The 21,440-nt window shown below is 37.0% G+C and overlaps 1 protein-coding gene across 3 annotated transcripts in view; it reads left to right on the top strand.

The window, feature by feature from the left end:
* RSPO2 (R-spondin 2) overlaps positions 1 to 11,651 on the top strand; it is a 163,036-nt gene extending 151,385 nt beyond the window's left edge. For 2 of the 3 annotated variants that reach the window (XM_065895238.1, XM_065895235.1), the window contains one exon: positions 9,713 to 9,825. In XM_065895238.1, coding sequence (XP_065751310.1) covers positions 9,713 to 9,825 — 113 coding nt within the window. Of the gene's footprint in view, positions 1 to 9,712 lie in introns of all 3 variants that reach the window. The other variant, XM_065895236.1, reaches the window with a different exon arrangement.
* Positions 11,652 to 21,440: the final 9,789 nt, after the last annotated feature.

Raw genomic sequence — 21,440 nt, 5'->3', positions numbered from 1 at the left:
ATCAGAAGCCTTGCTCAGGAGTCACCACCTAACAATCAGCTTTTGTACTTGATATTAAATCTCTGCGCACTCCCTACACCAGAAGATAATGACGATCATTTTTAGACTTACAACTCTATTCTTTTTTTTTTTTTTTCTTCTGCGGTGTGCGGGCCTCTCACTGTTGTGGCCTCTCCCGTTGCGGAGCACAGGCTCCGGAAGCGCAGGCTCAGCGGCCATGGCTCACGGGCCCGGCTGCTCCGCGGCACGTGGGATCTTCCCGGATCGGGGCACGAACCGTGTCCCCTGCATCGGCAGGCGGACTCTCAACCACTGCGCCACCAGGGAAGCCCTACAACTCTATTCTTATAGATAAGAGACCTAAGAGAAAAGGACCTGTTCTTTGCAGGTAGTTTATGTTAACTTTCCCCGTAAGAAAATGGGAGCCTGGGTTTGTGAATAATGCTTTTTTCCCCTAAATCACTGTTTGAATAGATTCCATCTTTATTTTCTTTTCTCTTAGCCTCCTTTCCCTTCAAACATCTTTTTAATAGAGATGTAATTACATTTTTCCTCGTGCAGCATTTGGATCTTGCTACCTATTCTTAGTCCACCACAGAGCTTACCATTGGCTAAAAAGAAAAAAAGGTGACCTTCACTTGGGGTTCAAAGAAAGTATTTAAGAAGTTAGAGCCTAAAAGCTCCCCTGTATATATATTTTTAACCAGAGATACTCTTACAGTAAAAGTGAATTATTGCCCCCTTGTGGTAGAGTTATATATATATTTTTTCACACAAATGAAATTTTGGACAGGATGATTTTAGTTTTCACTACTCTGAAACTCTTTGTCCTTGACAGTGAACCTAAAGTAGTCATGAAAAGAACTCGAGACATTTTTGAAAGCACCTCTTTTTGTTTATTCTCTCCTATCTTAAACTCCATGGAATCTTGTCTAAACTGATTTTTTTTCTTTCCTGTTTGAGGTACCAGATTTCTAAGAACTTAAGTTAAACAAATCAACTGGAGTGATCAATGTTGTATGGAACAAACCTAGACATTATTTAGGTTACTTTTCTGTGGTCTCTACTGCTTCAAATGGGTTGGTAAGGGCCTCGTAATAGAAGTTGTATCTTAGACCCGAAGAACAATCATTTTCTCCAGAGCTATACAATGAGGAAATTTTGAAACACCATGTGCAAGAAATCTTAGTGGTGATACACTTAATTCATAAAGGTTCAGGTCATCCTCAGGATTCGCTTTTCTCTTCCATTTTCATCAAGTTGAACAATGCAACAAGATTTTTTAAACCAAATGGGACTTCCTTTCAGCAAAATAGGCAACAGACCTCATGCCTACTAAAATGTCTTTGAGTAGAGGCCTCGAAGAGAAAGGAAGCCATTTTTGTACTCTTCTTTTTGCAACAAAAAATATGGTAAAATTTTACAGATAAAAGAACAGTAACACACAGTCAGAATCGGCTTACTGAATCACAGCTTACAAATTAGTATAAATCTGCATAGGTAGTAAGTATTCTGAATTCTGAATGATTTTCGTGTTTGTATGTTTAGAGAAGCCCATTTTGTCAGTTGTCACTCTCCACCAATAGCCTTGTAAGATGAACAAGCCAACTGGTAAGCTATCTCCAGATTGTGTATAGATTTTGAAAGCACATGCTTTTTTTTTTTATATAAAGATGAAATGACTAAGTGACCACTTGGAAGTTTCAAGTTACGACTTGAAATTCAAGATGTCCAGTAAAGTTTCCTTAGTAGGTGGCTTGTTATTTTTCAACACTATGACATTTATTGGTTTGTCTCTAGATTATTTTTTTCTCAAAGAAAATTTGATCACAGTCATCAAACAACTATTGAACAATTTACCAGTCCTTTAAAAAGACAACAATCTTTTGGAAGTTTTAGCCACAGCAATCAGAGAAGAAAAGGAAATAAAAGGAATCCAAATCGGAAAAGAAGAAGTAAAGCTGTCACTGTTTGCAGATGACATGATACTATACATAGAGAATCCTAAAGATGCTACCAGAAAACTACTAGAGCTAATCAATGAATTTGGTAAAGTAGCAGGATACAAAATTAATGCACAGAAATCTCTGGCATTCCTATATACTAATGATGAAAAATCTGAAAGTGAAATCAAGAAAACACTCCCATTTACCATTGCAACAAAAAGAATAAAATATCTAGGAATAAACCTACCTAAGGATACGAAAGACCTGTATGCAGAAAATTATAAGACACTGATGAAAGAAATTAAAGATGATACAAATAGATGGAGAGATATACCATGTTCTTGGATGGGAAGAATCAACATTGTGAAAATGACTCTACTACCCAAAGCAATCTACAGATTCAATGCAATCCCTATCAAACTACCACTGGCATTTTTCACAGAACTAGAACAAAAAATTTCGCAATTTGTATGGAAACACAAAAGACCCCGAATAGCCAAAGCAATCTTGAGAACGAAAAAAGGAGCTGGAGGAATAAGGCTCCCTGACTTCAGACTATATTACAAAGCAACAGTCATCAAGACAGTATGGTACTGGCACAAAAACAGAAAGATAGATCAGTGAAACAGGATAGAAAGCCCAGAGATAAACCCACGCACATATGGACACCTTATCTTTGATAAAGGAGGCAGGAATGTACAGTGGAGAAAGGACAGCCTCTTCCATAAATGGTGCTGGGAAAACTGGACAGGTACATGTAAAAGTATGAGATTAGATCACTCCCTAACACCATACACAAAAATAAGCTCAAAATGGATTAAAGACCTAAATGTAAGGCCAGAAACTATCAAACTCTTAGAAGAAAACATAGGAAGAACACTCTATGACATAAATCACAGCAAGATCCTTTCTGACCCACCTCCTAGAGTAATGGAAATAAAAACAAAAATAAACAAATGGGATCTAATGAAACTTCAAAGCTTTTGCACAGCAAAGGAAACCATAACCAAGACCAAAAGACAACCCTCAGAATGGGAGAAAACATTTGCAAATGAAGCAACTGACAAAGGATTAATCTCCAAAATTTACAAGCAGCTCATGCAGCTCAATAACAAAAAAACAAACAACCCCATCCAAAAATGGGCAGAAGACCTAAATAGACATTTCTCCAAAGAAGATATACAGAATGCCAACAAACACATGAAAGAATGCTCAACATCATTAATCATTAGAGAAATGCAAATCAAAACTACAATGAGATATCATCTCACACCAGTCAGAATGGCCATCATCAAAAAATCTAGAAACAATAAATGCTGGAGAGGGTGTGGAGAAAAGGGGACACTCTTGCACTGCTGGTGGGAATGTGAATTGCTTCAGCCACTGTGGAGAACAGTATGGAGGTTCCTTAAAAAACTACAAATAGAATTACCATATGACCCAGCAATCCCACTACTTGGCATATACCCTGAGAAAACCAAAATTCAAAAAGAGTCATGTACCAAAATGTTCATTGCAGCTCTATTTACAATAGCCAGGACATGGAAACAACCTAAGCACCCATCATCGGATGAATGGATAAAGAAGATGTGGCACATATACACAATGGAATATTACTCAGCCTTAAAAAGAAATGAAATTGAGCTATTTGTAATGAGATGGATAGACCTAGAGTCTGTCATACAGAGTGAAGTAAGTCAGAGAGAAAAAGACAAATACCGTATGCTAACACATATATATGGAATTTAAGGGAAAAAAATGTCATGAAGAACCTAGGGGTAAGATAGGAATAAAGACGCAGACCTACTGGAGAGCGGACCTGAGGATATGGGGAGGGGGAAGGGTGAGTTTTGACAGGGCGAGAGAGAGTCATGGACATATACACACTAACAAACGTAGTAAGGTAGATAGCTGGGGGGAAGCAGCCGCAAGGCACAGGGATATTAGCTCGGTGCTTTGTGACAGCCTGGAAGTGTGGGATGGGGAGAGTGGGAGGGAGGGAGACGCAAGAGGGAAGACATATGGGAACATATGTATATGTATAGCTGATTCACTTTGTTATAAAGCAGAAACTAACGCACCATTGTAAAGCAATTATACCCCAATAAAGATGTTTAAAAAAAAAATAAAAAGACAACGATCTCTCTCTGAGAAATGTTTTTAGTAGAGTGTATTTTTGAAAAACGAGATAGATGTTACTTAAAATGCCAATTAAGGAACTCTGTACTGTAAAGGAGCCAAATAGGTTCATTGGCTTTGCTCGTTCTAGCTCACTGTCTCTGACTCTCCAGCTGATGTAAATAAATAACCATCAATATGTTGTTCTGAACCATTACGAACAGTGGAAAGATTTTTATCTTGGACGATGTAGAATATAGAGGGGTAGATCCCAGTCATGCTCATCATATCTGCCTACTTGGACACCTTTCTAGATACAAGAAGCTTTGTGAGCCAACATCCATTCTTAATGTCTAAAATATTTAGGTTAGTAGTTCTTAAACTTTCATGTGTTAGATGCAATTGTGATTGATCCCTCCACTAAAGAACCTGCTTACCACCACAGTAGGAATGCTTTTGAATTACAGGCTTTTTCTTGTACCCATTTATGACAAGTTTTAGGGACAAGTAATAGTAGTACTCTTGGGAATTTAACTGTCATGGCCTTAAAATACAAAATACTTCCATTCATAGCTGGAAAGAAACTATGATTTCTGTAATCATAAAAAGAGGTCATAAAAAATTGTAGTCGGACATTTAGGTAATTTACAATTGTTCCAGAATTATAGTAAACATCTCTATGCAGAAATCTCTGTTCAACTTTAGGTTATTTTCCTAGGATAGATTCCTAAATCTGAGTCAAAAGTTAGGAATATTTTTAATGTTTTTGTATACATTGCCAGATGGCTTTTCAAAAAGGCTGTATCAATTTTATATTCTCATAATGCATCCTGATGCTGTCTTACCATTTTCTCACTAGCTTTTTACATATTTTTACTTTTAAGAATCTTTGCAGTGGCAACTCATCTTAGTTGGAGGTTTTAATTATGAGATTTGATTCTTTAAATATATTTATTCGCTATTTTATTTCCTTTATGAATTGTATTTAGGTCTTTTGTCTCTTTTTTGAGCCTTTAAAGTATTTTAGGAATCAGCTGGCATTTTTCCAGAGAATTATCAATCACTCTTAAATAAATAAATCTCTATTGCTACTCATTCTTGGGCAAACTAAAGTTGCTCATACGAGAAAAAGAAATAACCCAGTTACTATTTATTGTCTACAGCTCAGTCCTTGTGGCTTTAGATGTGGAAGCAACCGTATGTTTCACCTCCAGCACATCCTCTGAAGTATGACAAGATTCACTGAGTTAGTAGTTACAGACTTCTTGTCCTCAGTTTTAGCTGCTTTGAAGGATGACTGGAGGTGATTCCCAAGTCTCCATGGTGAATTTCATAAATACAGTGAGGCCCAGGTTTCAAGTCAGCATCACAGACTTACCATTAAAATTTAGTAAAAATTGGTGCTCGTTTCAGGTGATTAGCCTTGTCATCATAGTTGTTGCTATAACAGTGGTAACTATAGTTAATTACATTAGCATGATGTAGCTTACTTTGCTCAGTTTTGTGTGTACGTGTTTGTGTATGTATATATAGAGAGAAGCTTTTATCTTTTTCCACAGTCACAGCTACTGAGTTTATTCTTCAATTTTCTTTCATTGTATTTACCATTAGGAGGTCTTTCGCAAAGCACTTAGTGATCATAATGCAAACCCTAGACAGCCTTTGTACCTTACTGATGTATGTACAATAACCATTGCTCCAATGATAAAAAAGACTCTTACCTAAATCTAGTGAGAGGAAAAATCATTTGAAGACCTTCCTTGAATTGGGGAGCTTATGAAAGAATGAAATTCATGTCCGGCTGGCAGTGGAGTCAGTATTTTCACAGCTTCATGTAATTTGTAAGTCTGCCTGATATCTTGGTTCAAAATAATCTGTCCTATTCCTGATTCTCAGAGCAGCAATCTACAGCTGGACGTTACAAGTATTTCCATAAGGGACTGTTCACCTTTTCCTGTAGAAGAGTTGATAGGTTATCCTGTTGGACCATTCCCACATGTGTGCAAGTCAATGTCATTATGTTGGTTAGAGTGTGGCTTTGATGGCATCTTTCTAACTTTGTTCATTTTGATAATAACCTTGTCTCGCTAGTGATGGTTTACATACCTTTTCATCCTAGGAACACAACTTTTTCACACGATGCCTCATGACTTTCTAGTGAAAGATAATTGTAGCATCTTCATCCTGTAAATGTAGAAACAGAGTCACAACCACAATGTATTACCAGACATCTCAGTTACAAGACTGCCTACCTGCCAGGTTTCCTTCCTCTCAGAGAGGACCGTTCTCTATTAAACCACATTGTTTTCCTTAAAAACTGTTATGTCTGGGCCAGTCATCTTCTTGCATTCATATAACAGTGCTGTAAAGATTTGCTCTGTAGATCAGATTCTGTCTGATCTTGAAGAGATTCCCCCAATAGTAATTTAAGGCCACTGCATTCTTCAAGTACTCAGGACAATGATAGGAAGAATTTTTCATTGGGGTCGGACAGAGCTGAAGGCTGACAATCTCCTCATAAAACTCAAACCTTTTCTGCTCATCCTGGGCAGTATATTTGCCGAGTCTTCTCTTGTGACCTGAGAAGTAAGAAAGTTAAGTCCGCGGGTTGAATTACTCTTTGGGTGACTGGCATCATATTTGCCCTTAAAGGCTCAGGGTGAATGTACTTGATAATGTGGAACAATCTGAAACTACACAAGTCATTCTCTGAGTCTAAGTTCATAGTCACAGATGTAAAGAAGTTAAGTGGAAACAAATTAGCACACTCGTAGGTCCAATATAACTTATTTTCAAATATATAGATAAGAATAGGGATATATATTTCTGTTAGCCTTAATCTTACCAATTCCTTATATTTGAAAATCTTAGTAGAGTGCAGAAGAAAATGTGTGCAAGACCCTTTTCATACTCTATGTTAGGTTATGTTTTGATATTTTACTACTTTGAGTTGGCTTGAAGTCCAAACAACCTACTATGGACCACAAAATATTTTCAGGTAATTTAGAACTATCCATGGTCAAGTCTTGGCTAATCGTCTTAAGCCTACGTGACACGTGGCTGACCAAAAACAAAACTAAGCAGTGAATAGCACAGAGATGTCATTTAAAAGAGATATCTGAGGAAAAATTTTAGGGTTGTAATAAGGTCTCCCAAAACATCTCTAGTTGGAACCAGTACCATAAAACTTATCGCCAATGGGATAATCATATAATCCATAAAATAAGTTTTCAGAAGCATTTCTGAATTTTTTGTCCCAGTGTGAACTGCTTTATGCAAATATTGAGGAACATCTATTACACAATGTTCTATCAGCTAGCAAACACAAAAACTACTTGATATTGACAATTACATCAGAATAATATATTGATATTAGGTAAATGACATGAAATTAACCTTTGAAAATGAGAGTTTGCAGTCACTTAGCATAGATTTGCTGTTAGTGAAGGAGTATACATCTAACATTCAACTACATAATTTATACAAAGAATTGAAATGGTGATTGGGAAAGGTTTTCTTTAAATTATATTCAGTATATTTTTTATCTTAACAAAACACATTTTAAAATCTAGGAATGTTTGCATTATTTTTTCATTTAATTTTATTTTGTTTCTAAAAGAAACTCCAGCCTTTAAATAAATGAAACACAAACTGAATTTTTACGTGGTAGTCAGCAATGATTTTTTTTAACTAAGGATTTTTTGGTTGTTTTTTGAGAGAAAATATAGGACTAAGAAAACCTTCCTCATAAAACTTTATAAGTGAAACTTCTTTTTAAATATGCTATTTTATGTTAAGTATTTCATCTCTCTGTCCTTATTAGGTGTGTCTCATCGTTAGAAACAGTGTTACTAAATAGTTGTAACTTTACAGTTTCTTTGACTAATGATGCCTTGGACTAAAGTTTCATTGGGTAGGATTAACTACGTTTTAAGTTGGCAAAATGCCATTATAACATAATGCCAGAATTTAATGAGAAACAGAAGTTAACTTCAAGGACCTTCATAATTTAATATGAGGCATGCTTATATTCTTATTATTTTACTGTAGTGTCCTATTAAAAATAAGCTATTCTTTTTTATCTTTGTTCTTGTGATAAAAAGTTGAACTCAGCAAAGTTTTACTTATTGAATCTAGGGTCTTACGAGTAAGACTTTTCCATCCTCAAACAAGACAGACCCTTTCCGATCAGAAAGAGCAGAAATGAGAACCATCTCCCTTACTTAAAAATCTCATGGCGTCCTTTAATCTCCTGTGACTCTGGTTTCCTGTGGCTCAAATCTATCTTCCTAACCTGTGGTCTATTTCTTTTCCATGTCTTATATCAGCCACTTCTCCACTGCCTGGATTGAAAAGCTGACCAGCTATATCCCTGTAATGAAAGGATCTTGGGAATATTGAGTTTCTTACGTGTGGGAAGGATGGAGAGCATGGATTAGAACGGAATGTTCTATTTGTGGTACTGATGACTGCAGTGTCCAATAGCTATACCTCACAGGAGGAGAAAGCTTAAGTTTTGTGGAACTACATGATAAAATAGGAAGTAGGGACTGGTAGAGGAGGAAGAAGAGCTGACTGGAGAATTCTTTCTAGTCTGTGAGGAAGAACCTTCCTGTCCTGAAGGTGTATAGCACCAAACTTCTAATGCAGATGAACTTTCAAGCTCTTTTCTGTTCTAAAAATCCCATGATTCCTATATGCTTAGAACCCAAAGGACCTAAAGCAAATGCCTGTATTCCTTATTCTTTTTTCTCACAGTCCTACGTAGACACACTTGCAAAGAAATGCTGAGACCTTATAAAGACTGGAAACCATACCACAAGATGGAAAAAGTAAAATACAGCAGAGGCAAAGGGAAAACTGCATCCCAAAACTCCTGATGGAGGAAAACCTCAACTATTTAGCTGTGGTCTGTGCTTCCTAGTGGCTACGGCAAAGAGGGAAATAGGATAACAGGGTGTGATTTTCTGGTAGTAAAACACACCTATCAGCTCTTCAGAAATAAGCAAGCATTTTTCTTGCTCTCAATAAGACCAACTTGCCTAGGAGGTTTGTATAAGAAGCCATAAGCCACATAAAAATGATGTCCTCATGAATTTTTATAGAAAATAAAGTACTCCACATATGTCATTTCATTTATTGGCCTTTGGCGAACACTGAGGGAATAATGTTAAAAGCTAGACGTTTTCTTCTCCCGTGGGGGCAGGGAGAGGGGCGTTTGAAACTTCTGGTATATTTACTGTAGATAGATGCTTATTTTCTTTTGACCCACTGACATATGGAGCAGTAGAAAGATGTAAAGATGTCTAGTAAAGGGTAGCATTGTTAAAAGGAGGAGGGGATAAATGGAATTTTTGTGGCAGAATGATATTTGCAAGACTGATCAGGCCGCTGGGAGGTTTTTAAATATGCCAGTTCCCTGTAACAGGAAGATCAGTCTCTGTTTGAGACAGCATATCCAATTTAGTAAATTATTATTATTCCGTCAAAATTAATGTGAACAATTTTCTCTTTGAGGCTGCTTTTTCCATAGGTGATGTTTTCCAGATGGGCTTTGTATAAAACTCTTAATGTTTTGTGTTTTCTTTCCTAGAGAAAGAGCCTTTTCTGACATGTCTTCATTTCTTTCTCTTCCCCCCCTGTTGTAGGGAAAAGAGCGCCAAAGGCAAAGGAGAGAAAGAACAAGAAGAAGAAGAAGCTGATAGAAAGAGCCCAGGAGCAACACAGCGTCTTCCTAGCTACAGACAGAGCTAACCAGTAAAATAAAAGACACAGGGTGGTGTTTTTTTGTTTGTTTTTTGTTTGTTTGTTTGTTTTTTGGTTGGGGGTTGTTTTTGCAAAAGTGCACAAAGCTACTCTCCACTCCCGGACACTGGTGGGTTGCATTTGCGCTGCTCGGACCAGTACCTGTTCCCAGTCACATTGTGAGAGGAGGAGCCACGAGCGTGGTCTCTGTGTTATTTATGCTTTGATTTGCATCTGGAGACTGTGAAGGCGGGAGCTTGCGACCTGCAGCAGTGGCAGCAGGAGTAAGTGTACAGCATGTGACTCAGCTCCCTGTGCCCCCAGAGAGAGCCACCCCTGGTCCCACAGAGGGGCAGGAGGTGTGAGGCTGCAGACTCCCCACTGGAGAATTGACTTGTGCATATTTATGGAAAGACAGCGCTTGGCAGGCAAAGTGCTATTTCGCTTGTGACCTTTATTTCTCATATTGCATTTTCAAGGATCAAGGTATGTGGATATCTGCTTAGTGTTACCACACGTGGTTCCCAACATCTGTTACCTTCCAACTCTTGTGCACGGAGACTGCTTTTAGCTGGGGTTCCACTGCAGGAATTCCCGTTCAGTTTCACAGCAGCTTGGATGTGTACATACTCTGCTGGGGCTACATATAAACCTCTTATTTACTGTATTTATGCTTTCTTCTGTGCAACAAGTCATACCTGATTAATATTATGTCACTTTGTTTCTAGTGGTTCCTAACCATTGTCTGGTAAATGACTGTTCTAGTTTTGCGAATTGATGAATGTTTTTTTGCCCCTTGAAACTTAACTTTTCTTTTCTTTGTGGGCTTATTTCTCATTGTAAGGATAGGATAAGCTAGTTTGTACATAGGGTCAAATGACCCCTGTCAGAGAATTTGAATATCAATAGACCTTCCCTACTCCTGACCCCAGCTAAAGCTTGAGGCCTCTGGCAGTCAGAAGCCAAAACTCCCTTTGAGTCTAAGATGATGTGATGACTTTATGAAACACAACTGAAAACATGAGGAATTACATGCAGTCACTTGTAGTACTCATCATGCAGTTTCACAGGTCAGCTAGAGAAATTTTCAAACTTTTAATTGCAAACTTCAATATGTATAGTTTCCATTTAAAGCAGTTCCTGACTTGCAATGACAGAGCATCTACCAATATTCTTAGGTCAGTGTAGAAATTACCATCTTATGAGACCATGCGTAGAATTGGAGGAGAAACATAATTCCTACAACTGCTGGTCAGATCTTAACAGGACTCCTTTGAACCAGAATTTCTTTCTTATCCAAGACAGAGAGGAACACTGTGCAGACTTCCCAGGTGACTTTCAGAGCAGTTGTTTCAAAAACATCACTGTCTACTTGGGGAAATCAGTTCTTAGAGGGTTTTGAATCGGCTTCTTCCGAAAGCATCACTATCTTCCTGGATGATCCAGAAGAAAATTAGAACAAAAAGGAATGGCTGCAGATTTTTGAGGAAAAAAACAAAGCAAGGTAAAGCCTTTTTGTCACCTTGCATTTGCTAAACTACCTCTTCTGTATTTTTGTTTAACTTTTGAGTCAAAAGCATCTTACCAATAAATATGAATGTCAAGTACGTCATTATGAAAATACTATTGCTATGAGATAATAAGCCATATATGAATGTTGTACACAACTTTAGGGTTTGCATTTAATCCTAAAGTGTTCACCTCCTTTCACGTCTATTTACACTATATTCCTATTTACTAAGTGGGGAGGGGGCTTCTTTATATAGTGCTTCATCGTTAATAAGTCAATACCTGTTCTGTTTCTGGGATGTTCTTTTAGTGCATTAAAAAAAATCAAAATTATTCTTGTGGAGATATTCTTTTCTTTAGAGATATATTTAGGGGAAAAACAATATTTAACAACTGTACCCCCAAATATTGGTCCTTAAAAAAAAAAGCAGACAAAATTTTAAAACCTATGTTTGTAACTACATGTAGGACACTAACTAGTTTAGCTATAACTTGCACTGCAGCAGAGTGATTAAGAGTGGGGATTTTAGAGCCACGCTACCTGAGGTCTAGTCTGGACTCTGAGGGTAGCCTGGGGCAAATTATTTCATCTCCCCAGATCTCAGTTTCCTAATCTGTAAAATGGAGGCAACAGTATTACCTACGTCATAGGGCTATGTCTTAAAGACTAAGTAAAATATGTGTAGGGCTGTGTCTTAAGGATTCAGTTAGGTAAAATGCATAAAGTACGGTCAGCACAGCATGGTATAAACTAAGCAATGCACAAGTTGTTACCTGTTACTCTTGTTGCCTCTGTCCTTAGCTATTTATTTCAAAAATAATTCTCCCTACCAACAAAATAGAATATATTTATGAAATCATCACTTCCCTTCAACCTATTTTTTTTATGTCTGGATATTACTTGCTCAGACTTTTACTCTTATGGGAATTGATTAAAGCTACCTGATTTCTAAGCCTTTACTTATAAGCAAATACAGACCAACAGAGAGAGACATACTATAGAGCAATTTACAGCTTCATGGTAGTTACACAAAGAAGATCTCGTGGTTTTCCACAAATGGCTATACCATTCCTATACTTCATACAATGTATGTAAGTAGAACATATGAAACTGGTTTTCTTAGTATTTTCGGGTAGCCTAGCATCTGTAAAAGTAAAATATGGGACTACAACTTTCTCAATTAAGGAGCTTGAGTGGTATTCTGATAGGGATTACATTGAATTGTAGATTGCCTACAATCTACAATTGTAGGTAGTACTGTCATTGTAATCATATTAATTCTTCTAATCTAAGAAAATAGTATATCTTTCCATCTGTGTTATCTTCAATTTCTTTCATCAGTGTCTTATAATTTTCTGAGTATGGGCCTTTTGCCTCCTTAGATAGGTTTATTCCTTTGTATTTTATTCTTTTTGGTGTGATGGTAAATGGGATTTTTCCCTTAATTTCTCTTTCTGATAGTTTGTTGTTACTGTACAGAAATGCAATAGATTTCTGTATATAAATTTTGTACCCTGAAACATTACTGAATTCATTGATGAGCTCTAGTAGTGTTTTGGTGGCATCTTTAGGATTTTTTATGTATAGTATCATGTCATCTGCAAACAATAACCGTTTTTAGTTCTTCACTTCCAATCCCTATCAATCAAAATACCAATGGCATTTTTCACAGAACTAGAACAAATTTTAAAATTTGTATGGAAACACAAAAGACCCCAAATAGGCAGAACAATCTTGAGAAAGAAGAACAGAGCTGGAGGAATCACACTTTCTGACTTCAGACTATACTACAAAGCTACAGTAATCAAAACAGTATGACACTGGCACAAAAACAGACACAAAGATCGACGGAACAGAATAGAGAGCTCAGAAACAAACCCACACAGTTATGGTCAATCTACGACAAAGGAGGCAAGAATATACAATGGAGAAAAGACAGCCTCTTCAAAAATGGTGCTGGGAAAACTGGACAGCTACATGTAGAAGAATGAAATTAGAACATTCTCTAACACCATATACAAAAATTTTTTTAATTGGATTAAGGACCTAAACTTAAGACCAGAAACCATAAAACTCTTAGAGGAAAACACAGGCAGAACGCTCTTTGACATAAATTACAGCAATGTTTTTTTTGGATCTGTCTCCTAAAGCAAAGGAAATAAAAGCAAAAATAAACAAATGGGACCTAATTAAACTTAAAAGCTTTTGCATAGCAAAGGAAACCATTGACAAAATGAAAAGGCGACCTACTGAACAGGAGAAAATATTTGCAAATATTTGCAAATATATGACTGATAAAAAAAATATTTGCAAAATATTTTGCAAATTATATGACTGATAAAGGGTTAATATCCAACATATATAAATAACCCATACAACTCAACATCATAAAAACAAACAACCCAATTTTTAAAATGGGCAGAAGACTTTATATGAATAGACATTTTTCCAAAGAGGAAATGCAGATGGCCAACAGGCACATAAAAAGATGATACTCAAGGTCAGTAATCACCAAGGAAATGCAAATCAAAAGCACAATGAGATATCACCTCACACCTGTCAGAATGGCTATCATCAAAAAGAATACAAATAAATGTTGGCAAGGATGTGGAGAAAAGGGAACCCTCGTGCACTCTTTGTGGGAATGTAAATTGGTACAGCCAGTATAGACGTTTCTCAAAAAACTAAAAATAGAGCTACCATATCACCCAGCAATGCCACTCCTGGATATATACCTGAAAAAAAAACCCACTAATTCAAAAAGATACATGCACCCCAACGTTCATAGCAGCATTATTTATAATTACCAAGATATGGAAGTAACTTAAGTGTCCATCAACAGATGAGTGGATAAAGAAGATGCGGTACATATATATCTACAATGGAATATTACTTGGCCATAAAAAAGAATGAAAATTTTGCTATTTGTAGCAAGATGGATGGACTTGGAGGGTATCATACTAAGTGAACTAAGTCAGACAAAGAAAGATGAATACTGTATGATATAATTTACATGTGGAATCTAAAAAATACAACAACAAACTAGTGAACATAACAAAAAAGAAGCAGACTTACAGATATAGAGAACAAACTAGTGGTTACAGTGGGGAGAGGGAAGAGAGAAGGGGCATAATAGGGGTGGGAGATTAAGAGGTAAAAACTGTTATGTATAAAATAAGCTACCAGGATATATTGTACAACACAGGCAATATTGCCAATATTTTATAATAACTATAAATGGAGTATAACCTTTAAAACTTGTGAATCACTATATTGTACACCTGTAACTTGTATAATATGGTGTATCAACTATACTTCAATAAAAAACCTTAAGTGGGGGTGGGTGAAGTGGGTGAAGGGGGTCAAAAGAGCAAACTTCTAGTTATAAAATAAGTCTTGGGGATGTAATGTACAGCATGGTGACTGTTAATAATATGTATGGCATAATTGAAAGTTGTTAGAAGAGTAAATCATAAATATCCTCGTCACAAGAGAAAAAAAAGTTTGACAGATTAGCACTTAGAAAAAGCCAATTTTATGAATATGTCTTTGTTCTTTTTCAAGATGCTAATATCAGTCACTGTAAACATGAAATTTTCATGTCTTGCTAGAGACATTTGGAGAAGAGTTAACACTCAGCCTCAAGTGTGTAATTTATATATAAAGGTAATGTATGATTCTTTCAACAACTACATCTTTTTTTGCTTCAGAGGGGAGCTGTGAGTAGGAGAGAATGATACTTCTGTTCATTTTAGAGAAATTTGTGCATGGTGGATACACTTGATAACACCACGTTAGAAAAAGCAGAATTAGTAACCTTGCACATGTTGACCAACCATATTATCTTCCCTCTTCTTTCCAAAGGGATAACCATTCCATTTCTACTCTTGATCCCACCCCCTCTTTTGTGAGATCTTCAGTATCCACTCCTTTGATGGCTTCAGCCCTTCCTCTCCTTCCAACTTAAGGTATTCTTTCTTTCAAGGTCTTTATCATCCAGTATCCTGAAAAAGTAGCTTACATTCATTGATGTCTTCAGCCTCCTCCTATTCTCATTTATCTTAACTCATTTAAGTTAATTGTTCTGACAAACGTAGCAATACATTTCCTTTGCTAAACAGAAAGGAAAATATTTGCCTCAGTCCTTTAATGTGTTCTATCTGCTATTTCCACCAAGTTTGACTCCACTGGGCCCTTTCCTTGAGGAATTTTGTTTCTCATTTGGCTTCTGTGACATTCCTAACCTGGGTTTCTACTTCTCTGGCTACTCCTTTTCAGTCTTCAAGTTCTTTCTTGACTTAAATAAAAAATATTGATATTTCAGGGGTAAACCCACTGCTTAACACTTTGGGTTTAATCTTTCCATCTCCTCACTCCACCTGGGAAATCTAACCTTATGGCTTCAACTACCAACTGTAGTTTTTGACTTATAAGCCTGTTTCTCTGTCTCCAGGTCTTTGTTAACTATTTCCAAGCCTCTACTAAATATCTTGATCAGGGGGCCCCATACTTAGGCTCAGCGTGTCTAAAACTGTATCTATTACTGTATCAGTCAGGGGCCAGTCAAGGGAAAAACCAGTCTAGGTATTTCAAACAGGAAATTTAACTTAATTGGGAATTGGTTATACAGGTGATGAATGAGATGAGAAGCTAAAATTGGGATGGCAAGACAACCAGGAGATTAGCAACAGCAGAAAGCCACTACCAAGAGGGGTAACAGGAAGAGCTGGAGTTCCCAGAATCCAGAAGGCAAAGCCACCCAGCTAGAGCTAGAATCATAGCTGAGGCTAGATGTAGGGCCACTGAGGACGCTGGAACCAAAGACAGAAAGCTTGTATAGCAGGAGGTGAAATCTCAGAAAAGATTCCAGTCACCAGGAGAAATGCTGCCGAAGGCAAAGTGAGAAAGGGAGAAATACTCTGGCTTCTCCCTACTGCCAAATTCCAGTCTTCCACCAGCATCTGCCATTGCCCAAACTTGCTTGGAAACCAGGGGCCCTCAGTAATGTAGTTCTCTGTGATGCTACAGCATAATCACTGGTTTGCCCCCCGACAATTCCTCTTCCTGCCTTCTCCATTTAGTAATTAATATTTTTACCTACCTAGTTGGTTAAGCTAAGACCCTGTATTCATCATTTACTACCATCGTTCCATACATCTAATCTGTTACTAGATTCTAGTGAGTCTACCTCAGACGCATCTCTTGAATTTCTCCTTACCTCTTCACCTTCTTTGTCTTAAACCTGTTTGGTTCTCTTTGTCTCTCTTCTGAACTGTTCCATTATTATCCTAAATATTCTTGCCCCAGCTTCACTCACTTCAACTTTTCATTTATGTTTCTACCATTTATTTTTCTATTAATATATTTGTCCTATTCTCATTTAAACATCATCCTACCCTTGTAGAATAAAATATTAAAAATTTTCATGTGGAATACAGTGCCCTTTTAACTTTCTTCTTATGTATTTTGTGGGGATTATGAAAAGACTGAATGGACTGGGATGATCATTATTGTAAAATTTTCAAGGATTCCTTTATGGTTAACTTGGACATGCTCTCCATATTTGTTGATACCCCTTGAATCATGAAGGCAGAGATAGATGTAAGGGCAACTATGGCTTTGAAAGTAGATGGTAAACATATTAAATCTGATTAAGAGGTTAAACAGTCTGAAAAATATGTCAAAGATTTAGATAGATTCTCATATTAATCTATGATGAATCATTAAAGCAAACTGCCATGCACTACCTCCCCCCAGCATTAGAACACATTGCTAATCACTGCTGAACTAAACACAAGTCTCAGAATCCGTCCCAATAAAGGTGTTCCAAGGAAACACTACCAATAGGTTGGAGTTGACAGGGGAGTTATAATCTTTAGGAGTTAAACCTTTTTGATTCCCAGGTCAATTTAAAGCCCTAGATGGTGACAATGTGTTCTCTCAGAAATACTCTTTGTGTATTCCATGCAGAATTTTTCAAACCTTCCCATTAAAGTGCCCTTAAAGACAGAGAAAAGTGAATTTACAACTCCAGGATTTTAACCTGAAGCAGGCTTACTTCAAATTTGAAGTGTCTTTAGCACCCTAATTTTAATATAAAAATTATTCATGCAACAAAAAATTTTAATACAAAAAAGTCATGCAAATTGTGCATTCTACTCAGTAAAATGGCTCTTTTTAAATATAAATCTACTCCCCCAGCCTTCAGCATCCCCCCAGAAACCTGGAGTGAAATCATGTTCCAAGAAGATGTTTCATGCTTATTTGGTCCTGTGGCTTCACATACTCCTTGGCACATAGTCACTTATACTTGGAGAAATGCATATCCCCCTTTAAGAAGCTCAGCAGTGGTCCTCTGGTGATGTTCTGAAGTTCTCTAATGGCCTAACCAGCTCATTCCTCCTTGGGCTTTATAACCTCAGCTTCCATGGCAGCATGCTGTCTGAGTGCACATCCAACGTGAATTTAATTCTCCTCTACTGGCTCCCTTTCTCCCTCCTAGTTTAGTTATAAAACTCAGCCTTCTTCACTAGGTCTGTTTTGGAGAAGAGAGGTTATCAGACTTTTTCTGTAAAGGGCCAGAGAGTAAATATTTTAGGCTTTACAAGCCACATGTCTCAGTCACAACTACTCAACCTCGTACTATTGCAGCACAAAAGCAGCCATAAGACAGTATGTAAACAAATGGCTGTAACTAAATTGCAATAAAATTTTATGTACAGACACTTAAATGTGCATTTCAGTTTTCACATGTCACGATATATTACTCTTCTTTTGATTTTTTTCAATCATTTAAAAAAATGTAAAATTGTTATCTCACCAGCTATACAAAAATAGGTGGTAGACTGGAATTAGCCCACCAGCTGGGTTTGTTGACCCTTGATATAGAAGGTAACTTGTTGGCTCGTGGACTGTCCTTGCAAACTCTTTGAGAGGCTGCCTCTAACTCTGCCTCAGCTCTCCACACTCTGCCTCTGGAGGCACCCAATAAATGTATTGAATGCATATGCCCTGTTAACATGACCCTGTGTATGGGGATGAGTACCAAATTTATATTTCCACTCCTGATGTCTCACTCCAATTCTAGCTTTATCCCTTGTTGGCCATAGACTATTACTATATTTCTGGCCCAAACCTAAAGTGAAATAGTAAAAACTCAAAAAGCAAAAAATTTTTTTCTGAGTTCTCTCCTAACTTCTTCACTGCAGTAGGTAGATCCCTTGTCTTCTAGCATACCTGAGCCCCTGCATTCTAGTCAGAGAATCATATACTTTCTCTTTATCCTCTATCTCTTCAACATCAAGACCTTTCCATCCTTTCTCTGTAATAGGTGTACTCTTCTTTGTTCTTATTACCCTAATCTACATGAATTATTGCAGTGGACTCATTTAGACTCTTTTTAAAATGATTATTTGATTACACTTATTGGCTTCTTTATACTTCTGGGATCTAGAATTCCTTAACTGTATCTCCCATTATCTTAGTGCCTTTTCTTTCCATTAGAGTTTGGTCTTCATTTCCTGTATTAGCCTATGAATACTGAGTATGCACTGAACGGCTTTTAAGAGTAAAACTTTATAGTCAATAATTGTAGTGCCCCTGTTTTCTGGCTCGTTCATTTTAGTTGCTAGATGATTTTTAGACCAATGTTCTGTGTCATCTTGTGCTCCTCTACTAAGGACAATGGAAAAGATTACATGATAATGGCAGAAATGTCAAGGAAGACACCTCTCAGGGGCTAAACTTTGGCACAAAGCCTGGATGCTGAGTGTATGATGATCTGAGAAAGAAGTAGCCCAGACACTGGAAACAACCAGTGCGAAAGTCCTGAGGTGCAAACAGCATCAGCATGATCAAAGTACAGATAAAAGGGAAAAGTTGCTAGAGTACAGTCAGGAGGAACATGAGACATACATGAGGTTAGGAGTATTGAAAGGCTAGGTCATGAAGGGTCACGAAGGGCCATGAAGGCTTTGGTGAAAGCTTTTAGTCTAAGTGCTTGGCAAATCACTGGAGGACCCAAGGAGGGGACTGATGTGATTTGGTTCCTTTGCCCTATTCACTTGGACTGCTGTGTAGAAGTGGGTTTTCAGAGTGAAAGCAGAGAGAAAAGTTAGGTTATTGCAGTAATCAGATGAGAATTAATATGACTTGGGCTGCTGGGTGGCAGTAGAGAAGGAGAGAAGTGGTTGGATTCAGGACATAGTTTGGCAGAAGAGTCCACAAGACTTGCCAATGACATGGATGTAGGGGGTAATCCTAAAGGAAAAAAAGAAACAGGATATGTCCCCTAGGTCTCTTGCCCTGTGCAACAGGATATATAGAGAAGGCAGGGAAAACTGGAGAATAAATAAATCCATTTTTCACATGCTAAGTTTAAGATGTCTGCTAGACATCTAAGTGGAGATACCAAGTAGGCAGCTGGATATAAATATGGAGTTTAAGTAAAAGGGTCAGGACTAGAGATATAATTGTGAGCTATATCAGTGTATAGATGGCTCTTGGCACCAAGGAACTTTATGGGCTGATGCAGACAGAGAATGGACAAAGAGAGGAAAAGAAACAAAGAAGCACTCAAGCTTTGATATCAACCAAAGAAGGAGTTACCAGTAAAGAGACTGTGAAAATGTGCCCAGGGAGGAAATCCAGGAGGAGTCAGCTACTAAGAGAGAGCACAAGAGCTGGGATTCAAGGCTTACATAGTTCCTTTCCCCCTCATTTCAGAAAAAATATCAGGAGAAGTGAAGGACAATTAGAAAAACTTTGTAACAGTCGAGGAGTTTGGTCTTCTCAATTTTTCCCCCCTCATTTTACACTCCAAAAGTGAAACTTACCAATAGTTTACATTCTCCTTGAAAATGGTATCAATATTGGAAGAACTTAAGTCAATGCTTAAAAACCATGTAAATTATTCTTCACATAAATGTGATAATGATACTTAATTTTAGGTTACCATATTACCTATGAATTTCATCTACATTTATGATGAAATGATTATCTCAAGGGCCCTACAAAGAATTTTCTCATTTCTTTAAAATTTAATAAAATATATCAAGTGAATAATAAAACAAGACTTCTGTGAATTATAGGTCCTTGGGCTTGTAATTTTCAACAATGAGGAATTTTTAAACTTGTAATTATTGAGGTTGTTTTGTAACAGCTCTCTGATGTAAGACCATACATGTTTGAACAGAGTTTGGTATTGCACACACATACACAATCATGGTATTTAACTGGAAAACAAGATAAGCGTTGAAGTACTTTTTTCAGTGTTCATTGTGTAAAAATAGGAGAGCTAAAGTTTTAAGAACTTGCATTACATTTTTAAAATTAAATAATGTTTCTAATCTTTTTTCCCATCACACATGCTTCTCCCGAGTTTACTCTCTCCTACATATTGCTATCTGGAAAAACTAAATGTGGCAGAGACATCTAGTGCTTACTTATGTCTTTCTGACCATCAAGGAACATTGCATTTCTCAATCCTCTTACAGTTAGGTAGGGTCTTGTAATTGATTTTAATCAGTAAAATTTGGCTGGAAATTATGTGTGTCACTTCAGGGCTGGGGCACTTAAGAGTAGGTGTATGCTCTGTATGGTTTCTTTTCTTCTTTGTCTGTGATCATAATGGTAGAACCACAAAATGAAATAAGCCTGGATCTCTGAGTCACTGCACAGAAAACAGCTGCCTTGGGTAGTTGGCTAACCTAAATCTGATTTTACAAAAACAAGAAATAAACTGTTATTGTATTAATCCGCTGAGATTCTGAAGTCATCAGTTACCTTAGCATGGTCTGGCATTACTCTGTAATGCAGTGTTTCAGTTTACTGTTTCAATTTTCAGTATTTCACTTTTTCTTCAGATCAAGAAACTATCTTACTTATTAGCTGAAAGCTAATCAATAGATATAGAAAAGCAGAAAAGTCAAAAAGATATTTGATCAGAATAATCAGCTTGTATAAGTTTAGAATTAGAACGATGACATCTACTTTTAATGAAATGTCTCATTTTAATGAAAGAAGTTGGCATTCTGATGATGGTGGTACAATAATTTGTTGTCAAACTTTTGCAAAGGTTCATACAATATTGTTAGATATTCAAGGCAACACATAATCTCCAT

The sequence above is a fragment of the Phocoena phocoena genome, chromosome 17 (assembly GCF_963924675.1).
Source record: "Phocoena phocoena chromosome 17, mPhoPho1.1, whole genome shotgun sequence".
NCBI lineage: Eukaryota > Metazoa > Chordata > Mammalia > Artiodactyla > Phocoenidae > Phocoena > Phocoena phocoena.
This window is presented reverse-complemented; position numbering and strand designations above follow the sequence as displayed.